At 41.4% G+C, this 21,209-nt stretch overlaps 1 protein-coding gene across 2 annotated transcripts in view; it reads right to left on the bottom strand.

Moving 5' to 3' along the window:
* CASR (calcium sensing receptor) overlaps positions 1–21,209 on the bottom strand; it is a 78,777-nt gene that overhangs the window by 9,384 nt on the left and 48,184 nt on the right. For both annotated transcript variants that reach the window (XM_071761536.1, XM_071761526.1), the window contains exons 4-5: positions 20,284–21,165; positions 2,144–2,374 (exon numbers count right to left, since the gene is read on the bottom strand). In XM_071761536.1, the coding sequence (XP_071617637.1) occupies positions 2,144–2,374; positions 20,284–21,165 (1,113 nt within the window). The remainder of the gene's footprint in view (positions 1–2,143; positions 2,375–20,283; positions 21,166–21,209) is intronic.

Genomic DNA, 21,209 nt, shown 5'->3' with positions numbered 1-21,209 from the left:
GAGGACTTCATCAGTCTAGACTGTCATTCCCTAGGCTGCCACTGATGTTTTTGAACAGGGCTGAATCAAAAGCCTGACTGAAGTCATGCACTGCTTTTCCATTATCTGCTACACTGACTGAGCTTCAAAGGCAGAAAATTAAATTGGTTTGGCATGATTTAATCTTGACAAATCCATGTTGGCATTTTTTAATGAGTTTATTATCCTCAAAGTGTTTATAGACTCTTATAATTTTATTTTTTTTATCAAGTCTTTTAGATTACAGAAGCTCAGCAGTGTGTAATTCTCTTGGCTCTCCTATATCTGCTTTTAAAAACAGGTATTAAGGTTACTCTCCTCTAATCCTTTGAGACATCACCCATCCACAGCATTTCTCAAAGATGAATTGCTAGTGCTTTGAGATTGCTTTGGCTGCCTTCTTAAGTATCCTGTGGGGAATTTCATCAAGTTCTGCTAAAACAAATCTATCCATCTTACCTGTGCTTTAACTTATTCTTTTGCAAGTCTGCCCAATGTTGAAGTTCCTATATTAAAACTAAATGCATTTAATTTTTTTTGAGGATGAAAGAGGCATAGAAGGCCTCAGTGAGTGAAGTACTGGCTACTGTCTTTGAGTACAGATTTCTTTTGTGGAAGAAATTCAGACACTACAGACTGGAAATAAAGCTGCAACAGACATAGAGATTACAAACCCTTCCACTGGCACACAATTTACATGCCCTGGCGTGACATCCAGTCACATTTTCACCAGTTTTGGACAGCGAATGAAGATAAATATTGCACTGTTGGAGGAATTTAGACCAAGAGGACATAATTACTCAGTTTGAATTAAAAAAAGAAAACAAAAAAATGCTGCCTGCTGGAAGAGCTGTCGGTGTCATTTGCAATGGTCAGAAGGAGGGGTTAGAATATGTTTGCTTTTTTTTTTAATTACACTTTTAGTTTGGGTTCAGAGTCTCCAGCTGGGCTGAGAAAAGCCTGAGGTCAGTGTTTCAGCTGCAGAGTGCCCAGCCTGACCTATGCCTCCTTCAGAGATCGATGTAAACCATAGGTGAAACTGGGTTATCTGGAGCAGAGGTTTAACTGATGGTGTAAATGAATTAGGGAAGTGTAGCAACTGCAGAAGCACTTACCTGATCTGTCAACCAACGTGAATAATCACCTGAAGCAAATTGCCTTGTTCATTAGTCAGGTACTGATTTAATATGTCTAAACATTGCAGCAGGGTCTGGCAGATATATTTCTAAGCTAATGCTCTTCCAGTCACCTCCCAGGCCACAAGCCAGATGCCCGCTCAGTACCCCCTCCAGGAGTTGGGGTTTCTCTCTAGGCTGGAGGGGGCTGCTGCTGGCTATGGTGGCAGCTCACCTGGCTCTTGCCCAGAGATCCCTGAATTTCCATCACGTGGGGAAAACACAGCCCTGGCTGCTAGAGACAATACACTTATGCTGAAAAGATCTAAAGTAAAGTGGAGAGGGACTTAGGCCTGACTAAAGTCAATGGCTGCATCACATACTTTTGAGACTGCCCAAGCACCTTCTGGCAGATTTTAAAAAGAGAGCAGGTACTGGTGTGTCCCACTGTTTGAGTACTGTGTCCAAGTTATCCTGGGAAGATTGACAGGGCTTTTTCTGTTTGGTTTGCAAGGCAAAGGTGTGTGGAAGGCTCTGGTTCTTGGAGGGCAAGGCCAGCAGAAACAGCTGCAAATTTAACTTGGAGCAGGAAGAGACACTTCTTGATATAAAGATACCGGGAGCAGAAGAGATGTCTGTGTTCAGTAATGAAACTGCTGCGCTCAGGAAAACTTGACTTGGTCAAAAAACAGACTCAGGCATTGAATTCTACCTCCTTGTGGAAACAGCATTAGCAAAACCCAAGCTAACTGCTTGGGACAGAAAACAGTCATTATCAAAACATTAACACCCAGGCTTATCAAATGTGTGGGAGGGGAGAAGCAGCTGCCTGTTATTTCCAGAAGTGTGTCGTGAAGGTGTGAAAGAGTAGGGCAGAGAACACATATGCAGTAAGATGAGTGGGTATTTTAATCAGACATGGAACCTTTATACATGAGCATGTATGGTCAGTTCAAATTTCATCCTGTAGAAACTTGGGAAATATTGTGTGTGATGATTTAAGCACTTACCTCCTTAGAGAATCCACTCCACAGGATCTTGTTTTCATTAATAAAGAGCCTCTCCCCTTTCTTGGCATAAACGTTGTAGTGTCCAACCTCCTCAAAAACGACGGAGCCATCCTCCGGAGAGAGATGCCAATTGATTATTGAGTAATTCCCTACCAGGTCCCCAAACTCATCAAAATCCACTTGTTCCCCCATGTTATTGGTGAAATTTAAGTGGCGCAGATGCTTGAGAACCTAGAGAGAGAGAGACAGAGACCGTAAATGCCTGTGCGTCACAACCCTACGTCTGCTATGGGACAAAACTGGAAATAATCACTTTATTATAGTCTTTAAATCACTTAAAAAGTCAGTTAATCACATCAGTAGCAGACTTGCTCTCATAGACACCACATTCATACACAGAGACAGGACAAACCTCATAGCACAAGGTATCATGGCCTTCAACCTGGAGGGCACCTATTTTTACACTTTGCTTACCAGCTGCTATCCCATCAGATATTTAGCATTCCTCTTCGGTCCCCTGAAGACACCTCTGCAAGCCCACAGCTCTTTTTCAGGGGAAGAGAAGTTGCATCAGCCACTGAAGTGTTTCAATCACCAATGTATCCTTCTCACCCTTCTCTTGCAACCACTCTGCATAAATCTGCTCAGCTGGCATCAGTTATTTCTGAATAATCAATCACTCAGAAAACTGGAATGCTTGAGAAACAATTCAAACTTTTTGATTGAAAACCGCCAAGCACTTCAGTAAAAAACAACAAATCAATCTCGTTTGCTACATGGCAGGCCTGTAGAGCCCATACCACTTTTTTTATTTTTGGCTCCTCTCTCCTAGTTGCATAGTTTTAAGAAACCACATTCTGCCCCTCCCCATGTGTTGACTCCTGTGATTTTCATCTCATGCCTTAAGCTGTCATGTTGCAGACAGGAGCAGTTAATCCCAGGGACAAATAGAGTTACAAAATTCACTATGTAGGTAGCCTGACAGGTGGACCAAAGGTACTGCAGCATGAAAGAACTTGCAATGATACTTGCAACTGTGATACAATTTATCCACATCATGTTTTCTTCAAAAGTTATTTACTGGTTTATACACTGATCACATTTCCCTCTCCGCCTTCATTTAATGGATGTTCTTAGTTACACTGCAGAGCTCAGCTGCAGAAAACTGAGGTGGCTCTGAGGGCACCTGTCTGTCAGCTGTCCCCAGATCACTGTGGTGTAGTTGATGCTGTGGTTTTAGTGGCTGTGACAGATTGGATGCCCAGTCTTCACTCTCTCACCTGTGGGTGCCCAAACATACAATCCTGGATGGCAAAATGTAAGAAAAAACAAACTAAAACCTATTTGTCTGGGCAGGCAGAGTCCTTCTCACCCCACAGACATACAGGAGACAATGTTTTGATGAAGCCTTTTCATTTGGAAATACAGGGGCAGAGGGACAGAATAACATCATTAATTCCTGTCAGTTTTGCTAAATTGTCTCATTTTTCTGTTTCCTTTTGGGATCGTCCTATCTTCAGCTAAAATCCCCAGAGCTACTCAAATACTCTCCTCTCACTGTCTATATTAATGCCAGCCTGAGTCTGGAAAAGTCATAGTAGTCCTTTGAAAGACATGGATTGCAAAACCTTTTTAGCTTTGTGTGATGTGGATGGAGGGGTATCAAAATATTGCCACACTCAGTATTCAGCCTTTGAATAATAGCTAGGATGGTAGAGACAGGATTTTTTCTTGTTTTTCTCATCTCCCCCTGGTCCCCCTTTGTAGACCACCCCTCCCATAAAGTGTGCAGCTGCCATGATCTCACTGAAGAACCAGGACCTGTCTTTAGAAAACCTCACCTTCTGGTGGTCATGGGGCACTTGCTGTGGAGGGGCAGGCACTGGCTGCTGTGTGGAAGGAAAGAGGAGATCGTTCCTCTCTCCTCCCCCTGTCCCCAAGGAGCACCCAAGAAGCTGCTGCTTGCCCAGCTCCAGCAGGAAACAGTGCAAGAAGAGGGCAAGGCAGCTCTTAGGTCAGAACAGATGACTCAGGATCTGCAGATCCATAGTGGTGTCTGTGCTCCATCCACTCCCTTTGGCCTCACCTGCAGTGAGGCTGCAAACCTAAACGTGTTAGCAGGAACCTCATCCACCAGCAGCATAGGGTCCCATAGAACCTGCATTCCTCTGCAGATTCTAGCACCTACCACAGGGTGACACCTGCAGCTTTAACATCCAGATCAGGTTTGAGTAGTTATGTTGAGCTGAATGCCAGGTTTCTTATGACTCCAAGTGCATATCAGGCTCTTGTGCAGCACTGCAGAACTCTGCTGAACAGTAGACTAACTTAAGTATCAGCCCTGGGTTGCCTGTTAGCTGTACAGACAGGAGGTGCAGACCTAGCACTTCTATTGATTACAGTCACTACAGGCATTAGGGGGCAATCTTGCAAGAGTCATACTGAGTCTTCTTCAGTTCATGTATGGCCTCTCCTAGCCAGCTGCAGTGGCAGGAGGCTGCCTGGTCTTACAGTCAGAGAGATGAATGGCGGAGAAACTTCTCAATTATCTGGATGCCATTCTTTTTGTTTGCTTGTTTAACTTCATAACTTTCAACTCAACTAGTCTATTGTTTGCCTTACCTCCTGACATAAAGCTTCTTAGAAAGTAACACATATGCCTTGGTTCTTGAGGGTTTTTGTAGGATTAGTTAAGCACCATGTTTCCTTTCATCAAACTCACACTACATGTGAGGATTCAGGTTATGAACAATTTTGTGTGTGAGTTGGTATCACTGTCTGGTGGGTAAATATTCATATAAAAGCACTAATCTGCACTTAATGTTGTCTTTCCCCAGGCACAGAATAGCAGCTTCAATTATGCAGCCTTGGCTGGGGAACAGGAGACACCAGGTGTATCAACTCATGCAGGAAAGACTCATGACCTATTTAGAATCCCCAGCGGAGGGGCAACAGGAGCAGTAGGAGTAACAACATCTGTTTTTTCTTTCCAGCAAATTCCAAAGTTTGCCTTCAAGTCTAAATTTCTGAGGGGCAGCTTCATGAAATAGTAACTGAATGACTACTAGGGCTTGTTCCTTTTCTAGATGGTAAGAAAATCTGTACATCATACAACAACCTTTGAGCTCTACATGATGAAAATGCGGTTTCAAGAGCCATGGACTGTATAAGCAACCTTTAAACTTTAAAAGAGGAAGTTATAGACTCTGAATAACGATGAGACTCTTATAGGCACCAGTCTATCAATCATTAGATAAAGGCTTTACAGTTAAAATATGTCCCTGTGTTTTGTAACTAAAGATAGAAACATAAATACTCATGACTCAATCCACAAAGGCTTAAAAGACACTGTTTCAGCAAGGGAAAGAGCACTTGTCAGGAATGCATGTATCATACCCTGGAATGAAGAGTTTACTGAAGAAGTATTGACCTCATGGCTCGAATACACTGCTAATAGCTAGTGGAAGCCTGCAGGGAGAATGTTCTGCAAGCTGCTGTTTTCAGATGTTCCTTTTAATAATTTTTCCTTCTTTCCCCCCCTCATTGAATTACAATTCCTTTTAATCAGAACACCATCCATCTAACATCTCATGCTTTATCCAATCTAGATACTCTGGATAGCACATTTTTCACTCTTACAGAAGGGCCATAAAAACAAATTTACAGTCGTGTTAGGTCAGATCAGCAGCCCATGTCCCTAGGACCTGTTTCTGACCATGGTCAATAGCAAATGCCTACACACGAGTAGAGGGGGACTTAACATTTCCCAAGAATACCCTCACACATTTTGCAGCTCAGTGACTTCCTGGGTCAAAGGTCTTTGTACTTGATAACCTGTAGTGGGTTTTTCTTCCCTGACATTGCACATGTGTGTTCTGCACATTTGTGTTCTGCGTCTGTGCAGACTTTTCACATCCACTGCCTATTACAGCAAGGAGATCTACACTTTATGAGAAAAGTACCACTTCTTGCCTGTGAGAACAGAGCAGCTACAAATTTCTTTTCATGCCCTTTGTGGTCATTCTGAAAGAGGCAAAAACCTGTCATTTGCTAGTCACCTGTTCCATGCTTCTCAGGATTTTAAAAGCCTTTGTCATGTTTTTCTTCAGCCACCTTTTTCCCAGGCTGATAAATCCTATTAAAAATTGCTGCTTCTTGTACAGAAGCTGTTCCATTGGCCCTTCTTCAAACTTTTTCCGGTCTACTTCATCCATTCTGAGACCACCACATGCTACTGAAATGAGATGCACCAAGAATTAATAAAATGGCCTCAGGGCACTCTCTGTCCTTTTCCAGTGTGAAAACAGTGCATTTGCTTCTTTGACTGCTTCTCAGACAGAGCCACCCAAGGACATGTTCAAGCTCAAAGACATAATTTGTGATTAGTTAGAACTGACCATTTATTTATATCCTCTGCTAACTATCTTTCAAGCAACTGTTTATCCATTCAGTGACTGAATTTGGTGACAGACTACATTTCAGAAGCCTTAGCATACTCTGTGAAGATGATCTCTCTTTTCCACATACATCCTGAGGACTTCCAAGAACTTCAGAAGGTTTGTGAGGCAGGGCTTCTCTTTACGAAAGTCATGGTGACTTCATACTTCTTAGTATGTTCTATTTTTTTTTAATCTTTTTTTTATTTTTTATTTTTTTAGACCACAGTTTCTAATAGTGGGCTCAGTCAGGCTTTGCTAGTTTCTTTGATCTCCTTCAGAACCCTTATAAAAATTGTTGTGACATCTGTCAACTTTCTAGGCCTCAGAGCTCAAGACTGTTCTAAGTGGTCACCATACCCAGAGCTTCATCTGCTTCATCTGTGAGTTCTTGCAGAGCTCTTGGGACGGACATCAATTGCTTGCACTGAAGTATTAAGGTTCATTTTGCTCTTGTGTCCCTTAGCTTCTTCTACAGTCCCTTCAGTGTCAGACAGACCCTCTGCAAGTCCCCCATAAATAAATAAACTCAGGAACCTTCTCAGGTTTGTTCATAAAGAGCATGCTTTCCTTCTGCGATGGCCTTACCTTGTCTTTTGCAGTTATAATCTGTGGCTCGACAGACACTCCTACTGCTGACGTGCTTAAAAAAGGATTTATGAACTTTTATCCCATTTATAGCATGTTCCTCATTCTGGTTTTTGCCTGCCTTATTTTATTTTGACATTTAACCTGCCAGAGTTTATGTTGCTTCCAGTTTTACTCACTGGACATAACTCAGCTATTTGAAGGATGCTGTCTTGCTTTTAATAAACACCACTTCATACTTTTGTTTTTCCTTGCCAGCTTCCTTAGCCTTTCTTCACCTCTTCTTGATCTGCAGTATACACTTACTTTGTGTCACTAGTGGAGCTGGTAATAGGAAAAAACCTTATTTATAGTAAACACTGTCAGACCACAGATAACTATGGGAGTGCATGAATGTCCTACTTGCTAGCTGCAAGCAGTATGTATGGGTGTGTTTTTTTATAGCAGACAGGCTAAACAAAAGTGGGAAAAGTGAGATACTCAGCAGATGAAAAGCTCTAGTCTTGTTAGTTTTAAAATAAATGTAAGTATCCAGATCTACTATGGGTTGCTGTGACAGGTTCTTAATTACCCTCCTTATACCAGTAAAGATTTAATATCCTTGGGTTCCTTTTGCTGTGTCTTTCTAACATGTTTCCTCATTAGGTCAAATGATCCTGCAAGGGAACTGAAGCAGGGCATATTACAAGTGTCTGCAGCCACAAAAACCAAATGGTTTGTTCTTTCTAACACACAGTTTCTAACACAGTTGTCTGAAGAGTTAGCATGTATTTTCTCACACTGAATTTTAATTTCTGTCTTCCTAGCTATAGCCAGGCCTGTAAAACAGTTCTGAGCTTGTGGGTTCCAAATCTTTTTCTCTTTGCTTTGGTAGGGTGCCGATCCTGAGAGCAGAAAATAATTCCATTTCAGGGATTAATGTGAAGATGAAAAGCTCATTATTGTACCAAAGATGGAAACTCCTCCCTTTTATTCTGAATTGCTGAGGGCTCATTCTCGTCTCTTGTTTCAGATTCCTAATTAGGTACCAGGAAAATATACTTTATACTTTATGTTGTAATGGGCCTAAGTATTTGAGAGCTCAGCTATCGCATTAGCCCAGTGGCCCTGGCATACAGGTTTTAGTTTCTGCCAGTATTCACGTATCTGGAGAAAATATGCTCAAGCCAGTTTTGAAAGAGTCACTTTTAAAATACTGTAACGGAAATGTTTCCTGAAACAATAGATTTTCTTCCTTTGCTCCTTTGGTTTCCATCTATCCATGTATTGATCATTATTTACATGTGAGCAACGCTCTGATTTTTACTGTCTATATCCGTGTTTAATTCCTGCTGCATTCTCTACTTTAGATTAGCTTTTTACTGTATTTTATATAGGACCAACTCTTGGTTCTTGGTTGCTCAAAGGTAGTGCTCTCATCACAACATCAGCTAGTACTGCTAAAGGACCTAGCAGGCAGCAGGGTGCTGGCCCTAGTCCCTTGAGTCAGTAATACCTGTTTCCAGAAGCCCGAGTCAGGGGAAGAGGAATTGCACCCAGCTCTTCTGCCAAAAGCATTCTTCTTGCCAGCAGGAACCGAACTCTCCTTCTCCCCAGTAATCTCTCCTCCTCCTCTGCCATTGCACACTGATGGGGTCAATGTGTAGGCCTGATATTGTTGTTGTTTTTGGTTTTAAACCAAGATGCTAGGATATGCCACCATTGCTGATTTCCCCTTTTTCTGAAGGCCATTCAGAAGAGAAAAGCTTTCTTTAGCCAGTGATGGATATGATTCACTATCATGCACTCCCTGTGACATTCTCCCTAAATGACAATTAATATTTTTTATCACTGTAAAGGTAACCCAAGTGAGGAAATTGAAAGGGCCCTAGAACAGAGCTGGGATTCTCAGTGCAAACACAACACAGTGAGATGCTTTTCTGTTGCATGTGTCCAGCCCCATGACCAAGAAGTGCCTGGTCTCTAGTTGGGATGCTGGGAACTTCATGGTAAAATAATGAAGATTAGTTGTCACCCTACAAGGATGAGGCTGTATTCCAGGACTGAAACTGCCAGGCTGGTAACAGTGCAGATCAACAAAGGGAGATAAATTCTGGAAGAATGGGTAGTTTCAATGAGTTATAGAGAGAACAATGTCAGTCAGCCAGAGATTCACTGACAATACTGCAAAGGAATTCTGGAAAGATGGAGTGGACATTCCAGCTCTGGTGAAATGTTAGATCTGCCAGAGACTTAAAAACAGAGTGAAAGAAAAAGTTGTTGAACAGAGTTGAAAGAAAAACAGGGCTTCAAGAATAGATGTACAAAGGCTGAGAATAACTCAAGAACATTAAAAGTTGTTGTGCTTTGATAATGCCTGAATTATATTCTCATAAAGCTATGTAGGTCAATGGACAGCACGACTGAAGGTTAAGTGTGTGTGACAGATACAATGTGCCGTATGTTAGAAGTAATAATTTAAACAATTCATAACCTTTATTGGAAAATAAATTAACTAACCACCCAAGAAAAAGACCTGCTCATTGTTGTAGGCAGCTCAGTAAAAACACTCCCTGCATTATGCAGTTGAAAGAGCAAACAAAATACTAGGATATGAAAGATAATTACATGGAAAATATGGTGCCAATATATACATCAATAGTTCAGTTTCCTCTGGAAAATGCAGTTAGTTCTAGTCACTTGGTAAGAAAAGAAGAAAATTAAAGGAAGATTATAGAGGTTCAGAAGTGGTTATGATATCTCTTAGACAGCCTTTCTGACTTCCATTTGAAGAGAAGCAGAACTGTGGGAGTGTTCAACAGTTTATGACACATGTAGTGATTTGTGAGACAGAGGTGACACATCCTCACAGAAGCAGAGACCCCTGCAAAGCTGACTGACTCTATCAGGTCTCTAGAGAAGTACAGAACATCAAGCAGCCATGATAGAATGTGGAAATTGGCGTAGTTTAACTGATAATTGGTTTGGTTCATTTCTGCTTCCATCATGGATATGTCATCCCTAGGCAGCTGAGAGATGGATCTCTTCCCCTCTTCCATTGACCAGTGCCCTCTGCTGGACAAGGGGCAGCAGTGGTGCTGACATGGACACTCATGCAAACATTTTGTATTCTATTTGTGAGAGAGAGGCCCTTGACAGAAACTTGAAGAAATCAGGAGAGGAAGAAACTATGAAGACCGTGTTGGAACAGGCTGCCTGGGGAAGTGGTGGCCACCATCCCTGGAGGTGTTGTAAAAATGTATAGAAGGGGTACTTCAGGACATGGTTTAGTTGGCATGGTGGAGCTGAGCTGATGGCTGGACTTGATGATCTTAGGGGTCTTTTCCAACCTTAATGACTTTATGGTTCTGTGGAAACACCTCACTTGCTGCTCATTGTCAGGTGCTTGGTGCTTCCTTTGTCTCATGCTGTGCTGGGAGCTCTCAATCTGCTTGAAAACCAATGAAATCTAGAGTTTCCTGTGACAAGGACTGCTTGGACAGCCTGTAATTGGGCTTGATGGGTTAGCTTATGTGGTTTTCTAGTTAGCAACCAAGAGACACTGCTTGCTGATTCAAAACACAGCATCTTTGATGCTTTCTTGAGAGTAAGATGACAGAAGTAACAAATGAAGAGCTGTTACAAAAGCAGAAGAAAACCACCTAAACCTAAAATGTCAAAGCCATGCATTTCAAAATAGGACTTGATACAAAATGTGGCTAATCTGATTTAGGGTCAGATTTACTACAGTATTATGTTTACAAGGATTCCCAGAAAGAATTCAAAACCACAAACCTAGTGGACTTCACAACAGTGGTTGCACAAGTGAAGTCAAACAGAGATAACTTTAGAAACTCCCAATAGGTATTTACTGGTGTTTTCAGATGCCTGAATGCCATTACAAAACTGGATCTAAGACCTGTCTGCTGAGTCACAGAGGTTCCCAGAGGAATCAAGAAATGATCTTGCAGTATTTTGGCATCGCACGTCTGGTTTTCCAGAGTTAGGAAATCACAGGACACAGTAGGGATGGGACCAAGATATTTTGTTTGCTGAAGATCCTCCAAAACTAATTCTGGCCATGTGCACACCTGCAGTTCTAAGGGCACTTGTCTGTAGAATGCAAGTCCTGAGCTTGCTTAATGCAAAGCTGATAGCTAACAATACATTGCTTAACATGCTCTCATAAAGCATGTGATTTTGTTAAGTGTGACCTGACTGGAAAATATAGCAAGAAAGTGTTCATATACTTGGCCTCAACTGGATGCACACAATACATGAGGAAATAATCAGAGTAGGAACATCCACTGCAGCTATAGTATTTTCTGAAACCAAAGATTTACATTAGAAAATAATAATGTGAAATGTGAGATGTTTTTATTTTCAAAGCACCCACCAGTCAACTGAAATGTAGTACAAATTAGTTTTTTAAAGTCAAACTTAAAAATGTGACCTTCAAGTCACAGTCCCATAACTGTAATTACTTTTTTTTAGTGGGAAAAGGAGGAAACCCTTAATTTTGAGCCTGTCAAAATGTTTGTTTGGACAGCGTGATTTCATTTAACTGTAATCAGTGAGTTTGTCTAGGGGAAAAAGAGAGATCCTTTAACATTTTCTTCTTTTTCTGTCCTGAATTAATATCTAGCTTTATTATGGTACCACAAAAGATTTGTTTGGCCCAAAGCTTGATATTGTGCTTTTAGTTCCCTAGAGTGTGGAGGCATCTGGAGTGGCCTTTATCCCAGTTCAGTGCCATCCCAAACAGACTTAATCTGATGTACTGACTGCAGTAGGTTTCTTAAGTGCAAGCACTAATGCAGTTCCTAGTAATCAGAACAAAAGTCATGGCAGCAAAAGGAAAAATAATGTTTGAGGAAAACCCCTAGCTGTGGAATGTAAAGCTATACAAAATGAATATTTGTGACTAGCCTTTGTCTCAGTACACCACAGAATGGAGAAATTTCCTGAACAAGCTAGAGGAAAGGACTGAATGTTAAATCCACTACCAGTTCAGAATTCTGGCTGTGTTCACTAAAAAAAAAAAAAAAAAAAAAAAAGCTCATTAATTAAGGAGTAATGGTATGTTGCTATTGTTATCATACAAATAAAGCTCAAAGAGCACTATTTATTATGGCTTGCTCCATGGAAAGCAGAACATAAAACCCCCTGGAAAAAAAAGAGAAAAAAACACCAGGCAACATATTATGAAATTTCTAGAACAAGCTAAAATTGAAAGGTGTCATGCATGCCAGACCTTCACGAAAACACTGTAAGAGGTGGCAAAAGAGGATGGAAAGCTAAAGAGACAGCTAAAGATGAGCAGGCAAGCTAAATGATATTGCCCTTGTTATCAGAAAAAAACCCTGGACATCCTTATCCCAAGGGCACTTGTTTTGGAGCCATAATGTGACACTAAAAGAGGCAGAAGGTCATTAAAAAGAGATTAGAGAACAGGCCAGGCAATTTAAATTGGATCTAAAGGCTGACAGAACCAGACAGTTCATCACAGCACTCCACAAGCAATAAAAAGAGTGCTAATACAGTAGGTTTATGATATACACATAAAAATGCCACTGGCTTTGAATGACAAAGTCAATATCATATCTAATATTATTCCACAGCAACCCCAATCCACCTTTAGGGTATACAATGCACTGCCAGCAAGCAGCCTGAAGTTTTCCTCCTTTTTGGTCCATGCCAGGCATGAATCAGAGCTAAAACCTCTTACAGAGGCTTGTATTTCTGTTCAGTGGGCAACTCCAGAGTCAGTCTCTAGGTTGCAATCCTATCCATATCCCTGTTCATCAGTCCCAGGAAAAACAATGGGAAAACTGGAGTTTTGGGTTGAGAATGAATTAATACAGAATTATAGTACAGAAATGTAATTGTCACCAGCCAGTAAGGCTTTGAGTGACACAGATCTTACTAAATCCAAATTTGGTTGACAAATGTACCCCTTTAGAAGTAAATCTGAGTTTTACATTAATGTAAAGCATCCATTCCTGGATCAATAATTGCCCAACAGGTTTGTAAAAACAGGTATTGGCAGAGACAGATCATCAGCTAATGGGGAATTTCTCCAGCCTCAGTACCTCACTGTTACCCAGTATGTTCATCTTTTTGTTCATTTTCATATGTTCATATTTCCTCTGGCAGGAAATACAACACCACTGCTAGGAAAATTCGCAAAAAAATGCATGGACTAACATCAGTGCAAATAGTAATCAAGACAAAGCATTCTGGCAGATAGTGCTGTCACATCTGTGTTTACTACAGTGAAGTTCAGACATCAGCATCATGGCAGCCACAGGCACAGAAAGGGTACCACATCCTGCAAAGTTTTACTGCCAATACAATGTGACCTTTGCATCGCATGCTGTGGCAAGGGCAGGAACGTGATGTGTGCACATACAAGTGGGGAGGTAATAAGAGTATGTAAATGTGGGATTTTTTTCATTGTCTGGCTGTGCTGAGGCTGCTAGAGGAATGCTGAATATATGCCAAGAAGAAGGATGAGTAAGTTGACAACAGAAAACAAACCTTACTACTTTATCCCACTCTGTGCAATTTACCAATATAAGACTGAGGAATAATGTGCATAAATACTACATTGAGAAGAATGATGAGTACTTCATCTGGACTTATAAATCTAATAGAGCAAGGCCAAGTAAGGACCAATAAAACTAAAGGTCACTCAAATCCCAACTACAAATAAGACATGGTCTGTGGCAAGAGATGTGACCTGCTGTAGATCATACTAATAAAAAGAAGGTCTGCTGGTCAGCATGTCTTTGGGGAAAATAAATCTTGCTAAACACAGGTTTGACTGGCAAACACAGCCCTTCAAAACTGAAATACGTAGGGTATAAAGCATCCATCAGATGGATCAAGATGATTTTCTTGAACATGGTGTACATTTACATAGTTCATTATGCTAAAGATCTCAAACTGCGTGATCCTTTGGGAAGTGATTTCATTTAAACATTTTGAGTTCCTGTTAAGGTTTTGTGGAGTGAGGTGGTCTCTGTCCAGAGAGAGGCAGTGGTACAGGAACAGTGAGAGTGAATTACCAGTGCTGTTACAGGGTGTTTTGTACTGTACTCTATTTCCTGATGTCTTTACCTAGAGCCATGATATGAAAGAATCATGGCCACCTAGTCTAGACTTGATGCCATAGTAGCTTTGTTTTTCATTTTTAACAAATATAATATGAAGAAATCCAATTGGTATAGTGGCCCAGGGTGCTGTGTATATTAACAGTGAAGAATCAATTGGCAGAAGACCTCACTGAGTAAATAATGTTTCAATACTCTTGGGATGTCATCATGCTGCACAGTAACTGTTACAGAGAAGAATCTAAAAGCCTAAGATAGGTCTCTTTTTATTAATTGAAGTACAAATTTAATGTTAAATACTGTATAATGAACTGCCCAATTATTAAAGTGAATAATAGAGATGATAGTTAACTTATAAGGTCGGTGCTTTCAAGTAGCATAATTCACATATAATGGCTAGCGTAAGCAAAACCTGATTGAAATGTCTTTTCTGGGAGATGTTTAATGCCTTGTCTATCCAGCTATACAGAGAATGAGTATTTATGTGTGTCAGTTTGCACCCACTCACTGTCTCTTTCATGTAACAGCTCTCTATGGACCAGTCTGTTCCAAGTCTCAAGAAGATCTGAAACTGCATCATGCCCAGAATACTGCTGATTTGATTTGAAGAACCATGTCTACCTCTAGGCCAGGAGGAAGTCACAACTTTCCACTGTAAATACTTTTTTATTTGGCACTATAGGATCAATTACTTCAATTCTGAGTAAGTTGTCTCTGTTAGTATGACAAACAACTGATAATGCATACTAGGTGTAATTTCTTTTAACAAAAAAATGGTCACTCATTAAACCTGAGTTCTATGCTTCTGCTCTAGTGGGGAGATCACTCTTAATTCTACAAGGCAAAAGGGTCCTTTATATGCCATGAAAAGTGATTTGCTCTTCCTACAAACTTCACCCATCGTGTCAAGAAACACCAGTACTACACAGTGATTGGAAGTTCACTTAGGGGGTTAAACTGTGTGGCTGGTTAGTAAAGCATCTGTGAAGACAGCTGAGAACCCAGAAAGACAAGAAATAACAAACTATGCTATGATTATCATGTCTTTGAAGTGAGCTTCAACCCTACCTTGGGATAAATGGAAATCAGCCAAGTCAGGGGACTGATTATAACATGAAACTGAATTTGATAAATCCACTTGTTTCATCACCTCACTTTCTGAGTGCCTTTAGAGGCCTCTCAGAGTGCCCTTTGCCACCATCTCCATATGTGAGTAGCATTGGGTCAGTCCTAGAAGCACCTTTACATCCTTTTGTGTAACAAAATCATGCCATGTTTACATCAGTAAAAGATACTGATGTCTTGGTAATTCAAGGAATAATTCTTATCTGAAGTTGCTACAGACATTATATGAGCATCTCAAGGAGTCTTCCCTAAAATTCCCAGTGCCAGGCTGTTTATTGTTTGCTTAGTTCACAAGTGATGTTCTCAGCTGATGGCAAAATGTTATCTCCAAACTGATGAACAGGTGATCATCTGTTTATTTCCCTTGTGGGGAAACAGCTGTGTTTGCTCTATTAACCCACACATTTCTGCTTGTGGCTCAAATTGTCTGCCTCTCCATTCAGTCTCCCACAACAAAGGCACGCTGGTGAAATGCTTGCTTTCTATTCATAATGAATATACCTCCAGTGCATTTGTAGTGTAGACTTAAGAAGGTTTTGCAGTTGACTGATATTCAGTGGATTCCCCTCTCTTCATTTCAGTTCTTACTGAATGACTAATTTTCACACCAGCCTCAGTTAATTCCTGTTCTGATACTGTTTCATTCTCTACACCAAACGAGCTGTTTTCCAAGCACCATTTTAATTGTTCACATGGGCCTATACAGCTCAACAGACACAAAATTGATTAGATAAGCCTGTAGGCTCAAAGGTCTGGATGTCATGTAAGGCATCATTCACTTCTTTAAAGCCTTGCAGAATTGATTGGCTAGGAGGCACATAGGTATAATAAAAGATTTTAGGTGTTGCTAGGTGAAGCAAATTTGTATATGCTTTGATTTTGTGGAGCAACAGATGGCAACTTTTCACTAAGTCTGAGGTCAATCAGATTTCTAGACATAGAATAATTTACATGAGCATGTCTTTAACCTGCTTATCATTAGGACAGCATATTTTTCATGCTCTGCCTTAGTGCCTGGAAGAGCTATTTCATTTTTCACTCACGAACCTGCCAAGGTTTACAACCTGCAGCGTAACCACATCCTGCAAATTATCTGGTTGTCCACCTAAGGATGCTCTCCCTGTAACTGCACACCTTTGCTTTCTCAAATCCACAGAAACCTGTCAGCCTCATATAACTGAAAAGCTTTTACTGTGAGACAGAGAGGCCCAACAGCTCCTTGTTGGTAATCCTCAAGAAGCCAAACGAATGGGCAGATACACAGAATGAACTATATCTGAGGTAAAGACAGGTCTCTCCTCCCACAGAAAGAATATAACATAATAAATATTTGCTCTGAAGAACAGATCAGGATTCCTTACTCATTTTCCTCTTATTTTTTGCAGGACACCCAGTGTTTGGAATAAGAGAGACACCAGACAGGCTCCTGTAAATGCCACAGAGGGTTATAAATTTTTGCTCAGAGGGGAACTGAAAAAAGAACAGATGGACTTGCTGATAGAAGTGGCCATGGGAATACCCTTGTGAGCAGAGACCAAGAAAATTAAGGAACTTGAGTGACCTGGAAAATCTTATCAAGGAAGATGTGAAGAAAAAGGGCTCCAAAACCAAACTGTCTGACCTGTTATGGAGCAGCAAGCCAAAGATGCAGGGAATTTTGACAAAAAGGCAGCATCAATACAGGAATCCTGAACCCATACCCTTTCTCTTGCCCTACCTTTCCACTGCTATTCTGTATCTTATGGGAGGGCCTGCATTAGGAGGAGGCCAGTCCACAAACCAGGGTCACACACAGAATTAACCCTACTCAATACAGTCTGCCCAAATAATCACAGCCCAGCAGTGAAAGAAAAAATGGGGACCTGATATGCAGAGCTGACAGAATCCTTTAAGAGGATTCTTTCTGTTACACTATTTGTGGTCATGCACTTCCATCCTGAGTACTTTGGGTAAAATTTTGCCTTTTCCAAATGTGATGGAAATTGCTTGCTTTTTTTTTTTTTTATTGTACTGCACCTTTTTTATTTCCTGAACAGAACACTGCAAAAAGAAGTAATTAATCTGATCTTGGTCAGTATTGTGCAGGATACAATAGCATGTGCAGAGAATGCTATCTGCTCTTTGCAGGCATCTTGCAAGCCCATGCACCTGGATTATCTTCTGCTTTGCAGCAGGGCAGGTTCTGAAAACATGACAGCTGCAGGCAAATACATGTCTCAGAATAAGGACAGCACAGACATGCTATTAAGGGCTGCAATTTTACGTAGAGTATAGAAGTGCCAGTTTTTGCATTTTTAGATACAAGACTCTGATCCCAGTGGGCAGCTCTGCATGTGGAGCAAGTGGCACAGCTCTGCCTGGAAGCTGCCCTGCCTACTCACCAGCTCTCTCTGTGCCCACATCTCCACACATGCTACAGCAGCCTGATCCCTACCCCATCTCCAGCTGAGGTGCTCACTGACAGCTTCAGAGGCATTGCTAAAACAAAAGGAAGCGAAGATAGATTTATGGATAGGGTCTGTCACAGACCACTGACTCAGGTGAAGAAAACGAGTAGGCAGCTTCTTAAACAAGTAGCTATAACCACATAAATAAAAAGAAGAACCAATAAAAAAAGAAGCAAGTCATTAGTATTTGGTATCTCATCTTGGAGGGCACTATGAAATCCCCTGGTCCCCCTGCTGAAACATTCTTACAGCTTTCTCAAAGAGTAGATGGTAAATTCTTAATAGGAGAATTGCAGCCAATTAAACCAATTCAGTGATAGGCTTCCAGCTGTCCAGCGTTCAAGCGAACTGCTCACTGAGGTAAAAATGTTATTTTTATATACAGACCCACACAATCACTCTCCACAAATTAGCTAAACCAGTTCCCCAGAAAAGGTTTGTATGTTGAGCCCATAAAATTAACAATTAGCACACAGCAAATAATATGTGTTACTGGGATAACATCACCGAAAGGCAACAAAACCAAATAGTACATAGAAAAATTGTGGAGAATACCATTTATCCTTCCCAGCCACGCACCCCACTGGCAAGGGCTGCTCAGGACTTGAACTCAGGCTAATGGAGCTACAAGTTCATAGGGTTTGCTTTATCAATCCCACACACCAGCTGGCTGATTATTTCAGACATGATTAACAGCTGCTGCCTCACATCTCAGGCCTGGAGGCTTCCTAGCACCATCCTCAGTCTCTCAGGTCACTTCCTACCAAAAAACCTTTGAGCCAATTGTGAATAGAGGGGGGAGGTACTGACCAGCAGCAGAAGTACCACTGCAGATGAGATAGATTTTAGAAGACAGGATTTCTTCTGTCTGGTTGTCAGAAAACCACTCTCTGGACATGCTGGAGGTTGGTGGAGGCTGTGAGGTGAACTCATTACCCCTGGGGCTGAGGAAAGCTTCCTGAGGGTAATGAGCCGCAATGCCTGATATGAAGTAGGTGTGCACACAGATTTGGCATTTACCTGCTATTCATGGGTTTGATTTCATAATGAAGTGAAAACATGCCCAAATATGAAATATGAATATGCTTGATAGCCACATAACAGTGGGCATCTCAAATATAGCCTGCTCCTTTGTAGCACCTGAAATTCTTACCCAGTCCTGTTATCCCCTACGTACTCTTTCCTGATACTTCCCTCCTTTAAGGCAAGTATTCATACCCAAAAGCCTGGGTCAGCAGGATGCTTTGCATTTTGATTCAGCCATCCTTCAGCAACAGACAAGCAACACAGAAATGAGAGGAAACACAAAAATTCTTCCCAATTGTGGAATCCTCAATAAACACCACATTAATTTACTTAGCTATGGTGTGAATATCCTGCTTTACTTTCCAGCTTGGCAAAGGCATAATGGAAAGAATTAAAAACACATTTATTTCAGATCAATTAAATCTTAATCTGTCTATGAATTGCCCACTTATGCCAATATGCTTCTGAAAAGCAGAATAACTTTGAAAGACAGAAACCTCAGAGGGAGCCAGCAATCACAGGATTCCCCTAAACCAGGTATCTCCATCTGATAGCCTTACAAGCTAATTCTGCTATTTAAGGATGCAGTAGATATTACAAACACATTCTATATATCACATTTGATAGCACAGCATCAATCTTATGGCAAGGAGTTGAGTATTCATAAAGGATCAGAAGACAAAATGTCAAAATACCATCCATATGCCAGTGGGCAGAATGCCTTGAATGAATGGGTGAATATGACTAAGTTGTTAGTATCTTTGGACAGGGTGTTGGCCCATCTTGTCTAGACTGTACTTTTGCCAAGAAAGGTTGGATCAGATGATCCCTGAGGTCCCTTCCAACCTGATATTCTATGTTTCTATGTTTTTATCAATTCACAAATATCACTGCCAAAACAAAGCATCTATGTATTGTATGCCTAACATCCACAATTTATTTTCCTCCTTACTCAACCTGCTTTAGTTTGATCCTAGGTAAGCTTAAAACTGTGGAAAAAAAATACAACCTGTATGGAAAATTGTTGTGGGATTGCAAAAGACATAGAACTTGCCAAAGAAAATGAACTCTAAAAACTGTTTTCCTTGTTCATGTGCTCTCTCCAGGCCCTCTTGTTTATGTAAGGGCTCAACATATGATCAAGTTACCTTGCGTCAACCAGGCTGTGGTAATTGTCTGTGTGTGCACTTTTGGCCTGTAGCAAATGCAAGAAAATTTAACTTAGTTTAAGCCCCTTTCATTGCAGGCAAACCTAACACAACTTACCTTACATTCCCTGTGGGCATAACCTGCATGCAGTGATTGCTATGTCCCAGGAACCTTATGCTGTGTCTGAGACCCGGGATTGTGAAAGTCAGAGCTTCAGGGCAGCTTGTCTTTTTTTCTGCAAGTACATTGCAGAGACACACAAATGAAGGACTTACCTGCCATGCCTCAACCTTCTTGATGTCTGCACAGGATCCATTAGTGAAGAGTCCTTTCCCAGGGGTACAGGTATATATATCCTGCAAGGCATGGGCAATAGAATATACTGCCAAATACACATTATAGGATATCCGCAAGTGTGTGTAGTCCATGTACGGTGTCTCCACACTGGTGATATTTTCATCTCCTGTGCATGGAGGTCGGAAGGCAGCCGTTCCATTTCCAGCTCCCAGTCCCTCTTCATGGCCCTTGTGGAAGGAAGCTGAAGCCGGAGAATTTTTGGACCCATCGGAGAGATAGCAGTTAAATGTCTCCTCCCAAAACTCCTTGGCAAAACCATTGTTGTTGGACTTCTTGGGATGCACCTTCTGCAGGAACTCACGGAAGCCTGGGATCTGTCCTGCCTTCAGAGCAAACCCAATGGTGCTGCCAATGACACGGAAGAACTCTGGCATGGCGATCAGAGAAGAGCTGGCCCAGGCCTCACTTGCCAGCCAGATCTTGCCAGTGATGTTTCGTCTGACTATCTCTTTGATGAGGGGCTCCAGATCTGGGCCACTGGAGAAAACTACGATGACCCTTGCCGTGGAGTTCTGTATCACCTCCACCACCTGCTGGATCTCCTCTTCATCCGAGTATTGCGAGATGAGCTCACTAAAATCAATGCAGATGTCTCTTTCCTCTGCCTCCTCCCGAAACTTTTCAATTCCTGGCCGGCCGTAGTCATCATCAGCTGCAATTGTTCCCACCCAGTTCCAGCGGAAGTACTCGATGATATCTGCCATTGCTGTGGCCTGGTGCTCGTCGTTGGGGATTGTGCGGAGGAAGGACTTGAACTGGTTCTTATTGCTCAGGAGTCGACTGGATGAGGCGTAGCTGACCTGTGAGAGCACAGGGACCAAGAAAAACACGCCATGAAGTCAAC

Source organism: Heliangelus exortis, chromosome 1 (assembly GCF_036169615.1).
Source record: "Heliangelus exortis chromosome 1, bHelExo1.hap1, whole genome shotgun sequence".
Taxonomy (NCBI): domain Eukaryota; kingdom Metazoa; phylum Chordata; class Aves; order Apodiformes; family Trochilidae; genus Heliangelus; species Heliangelus exortis.
Note: the sequence above shows the minus strand (reverse complement) of the source record. Positions and strands in the feature narration are given on the sequence as shown.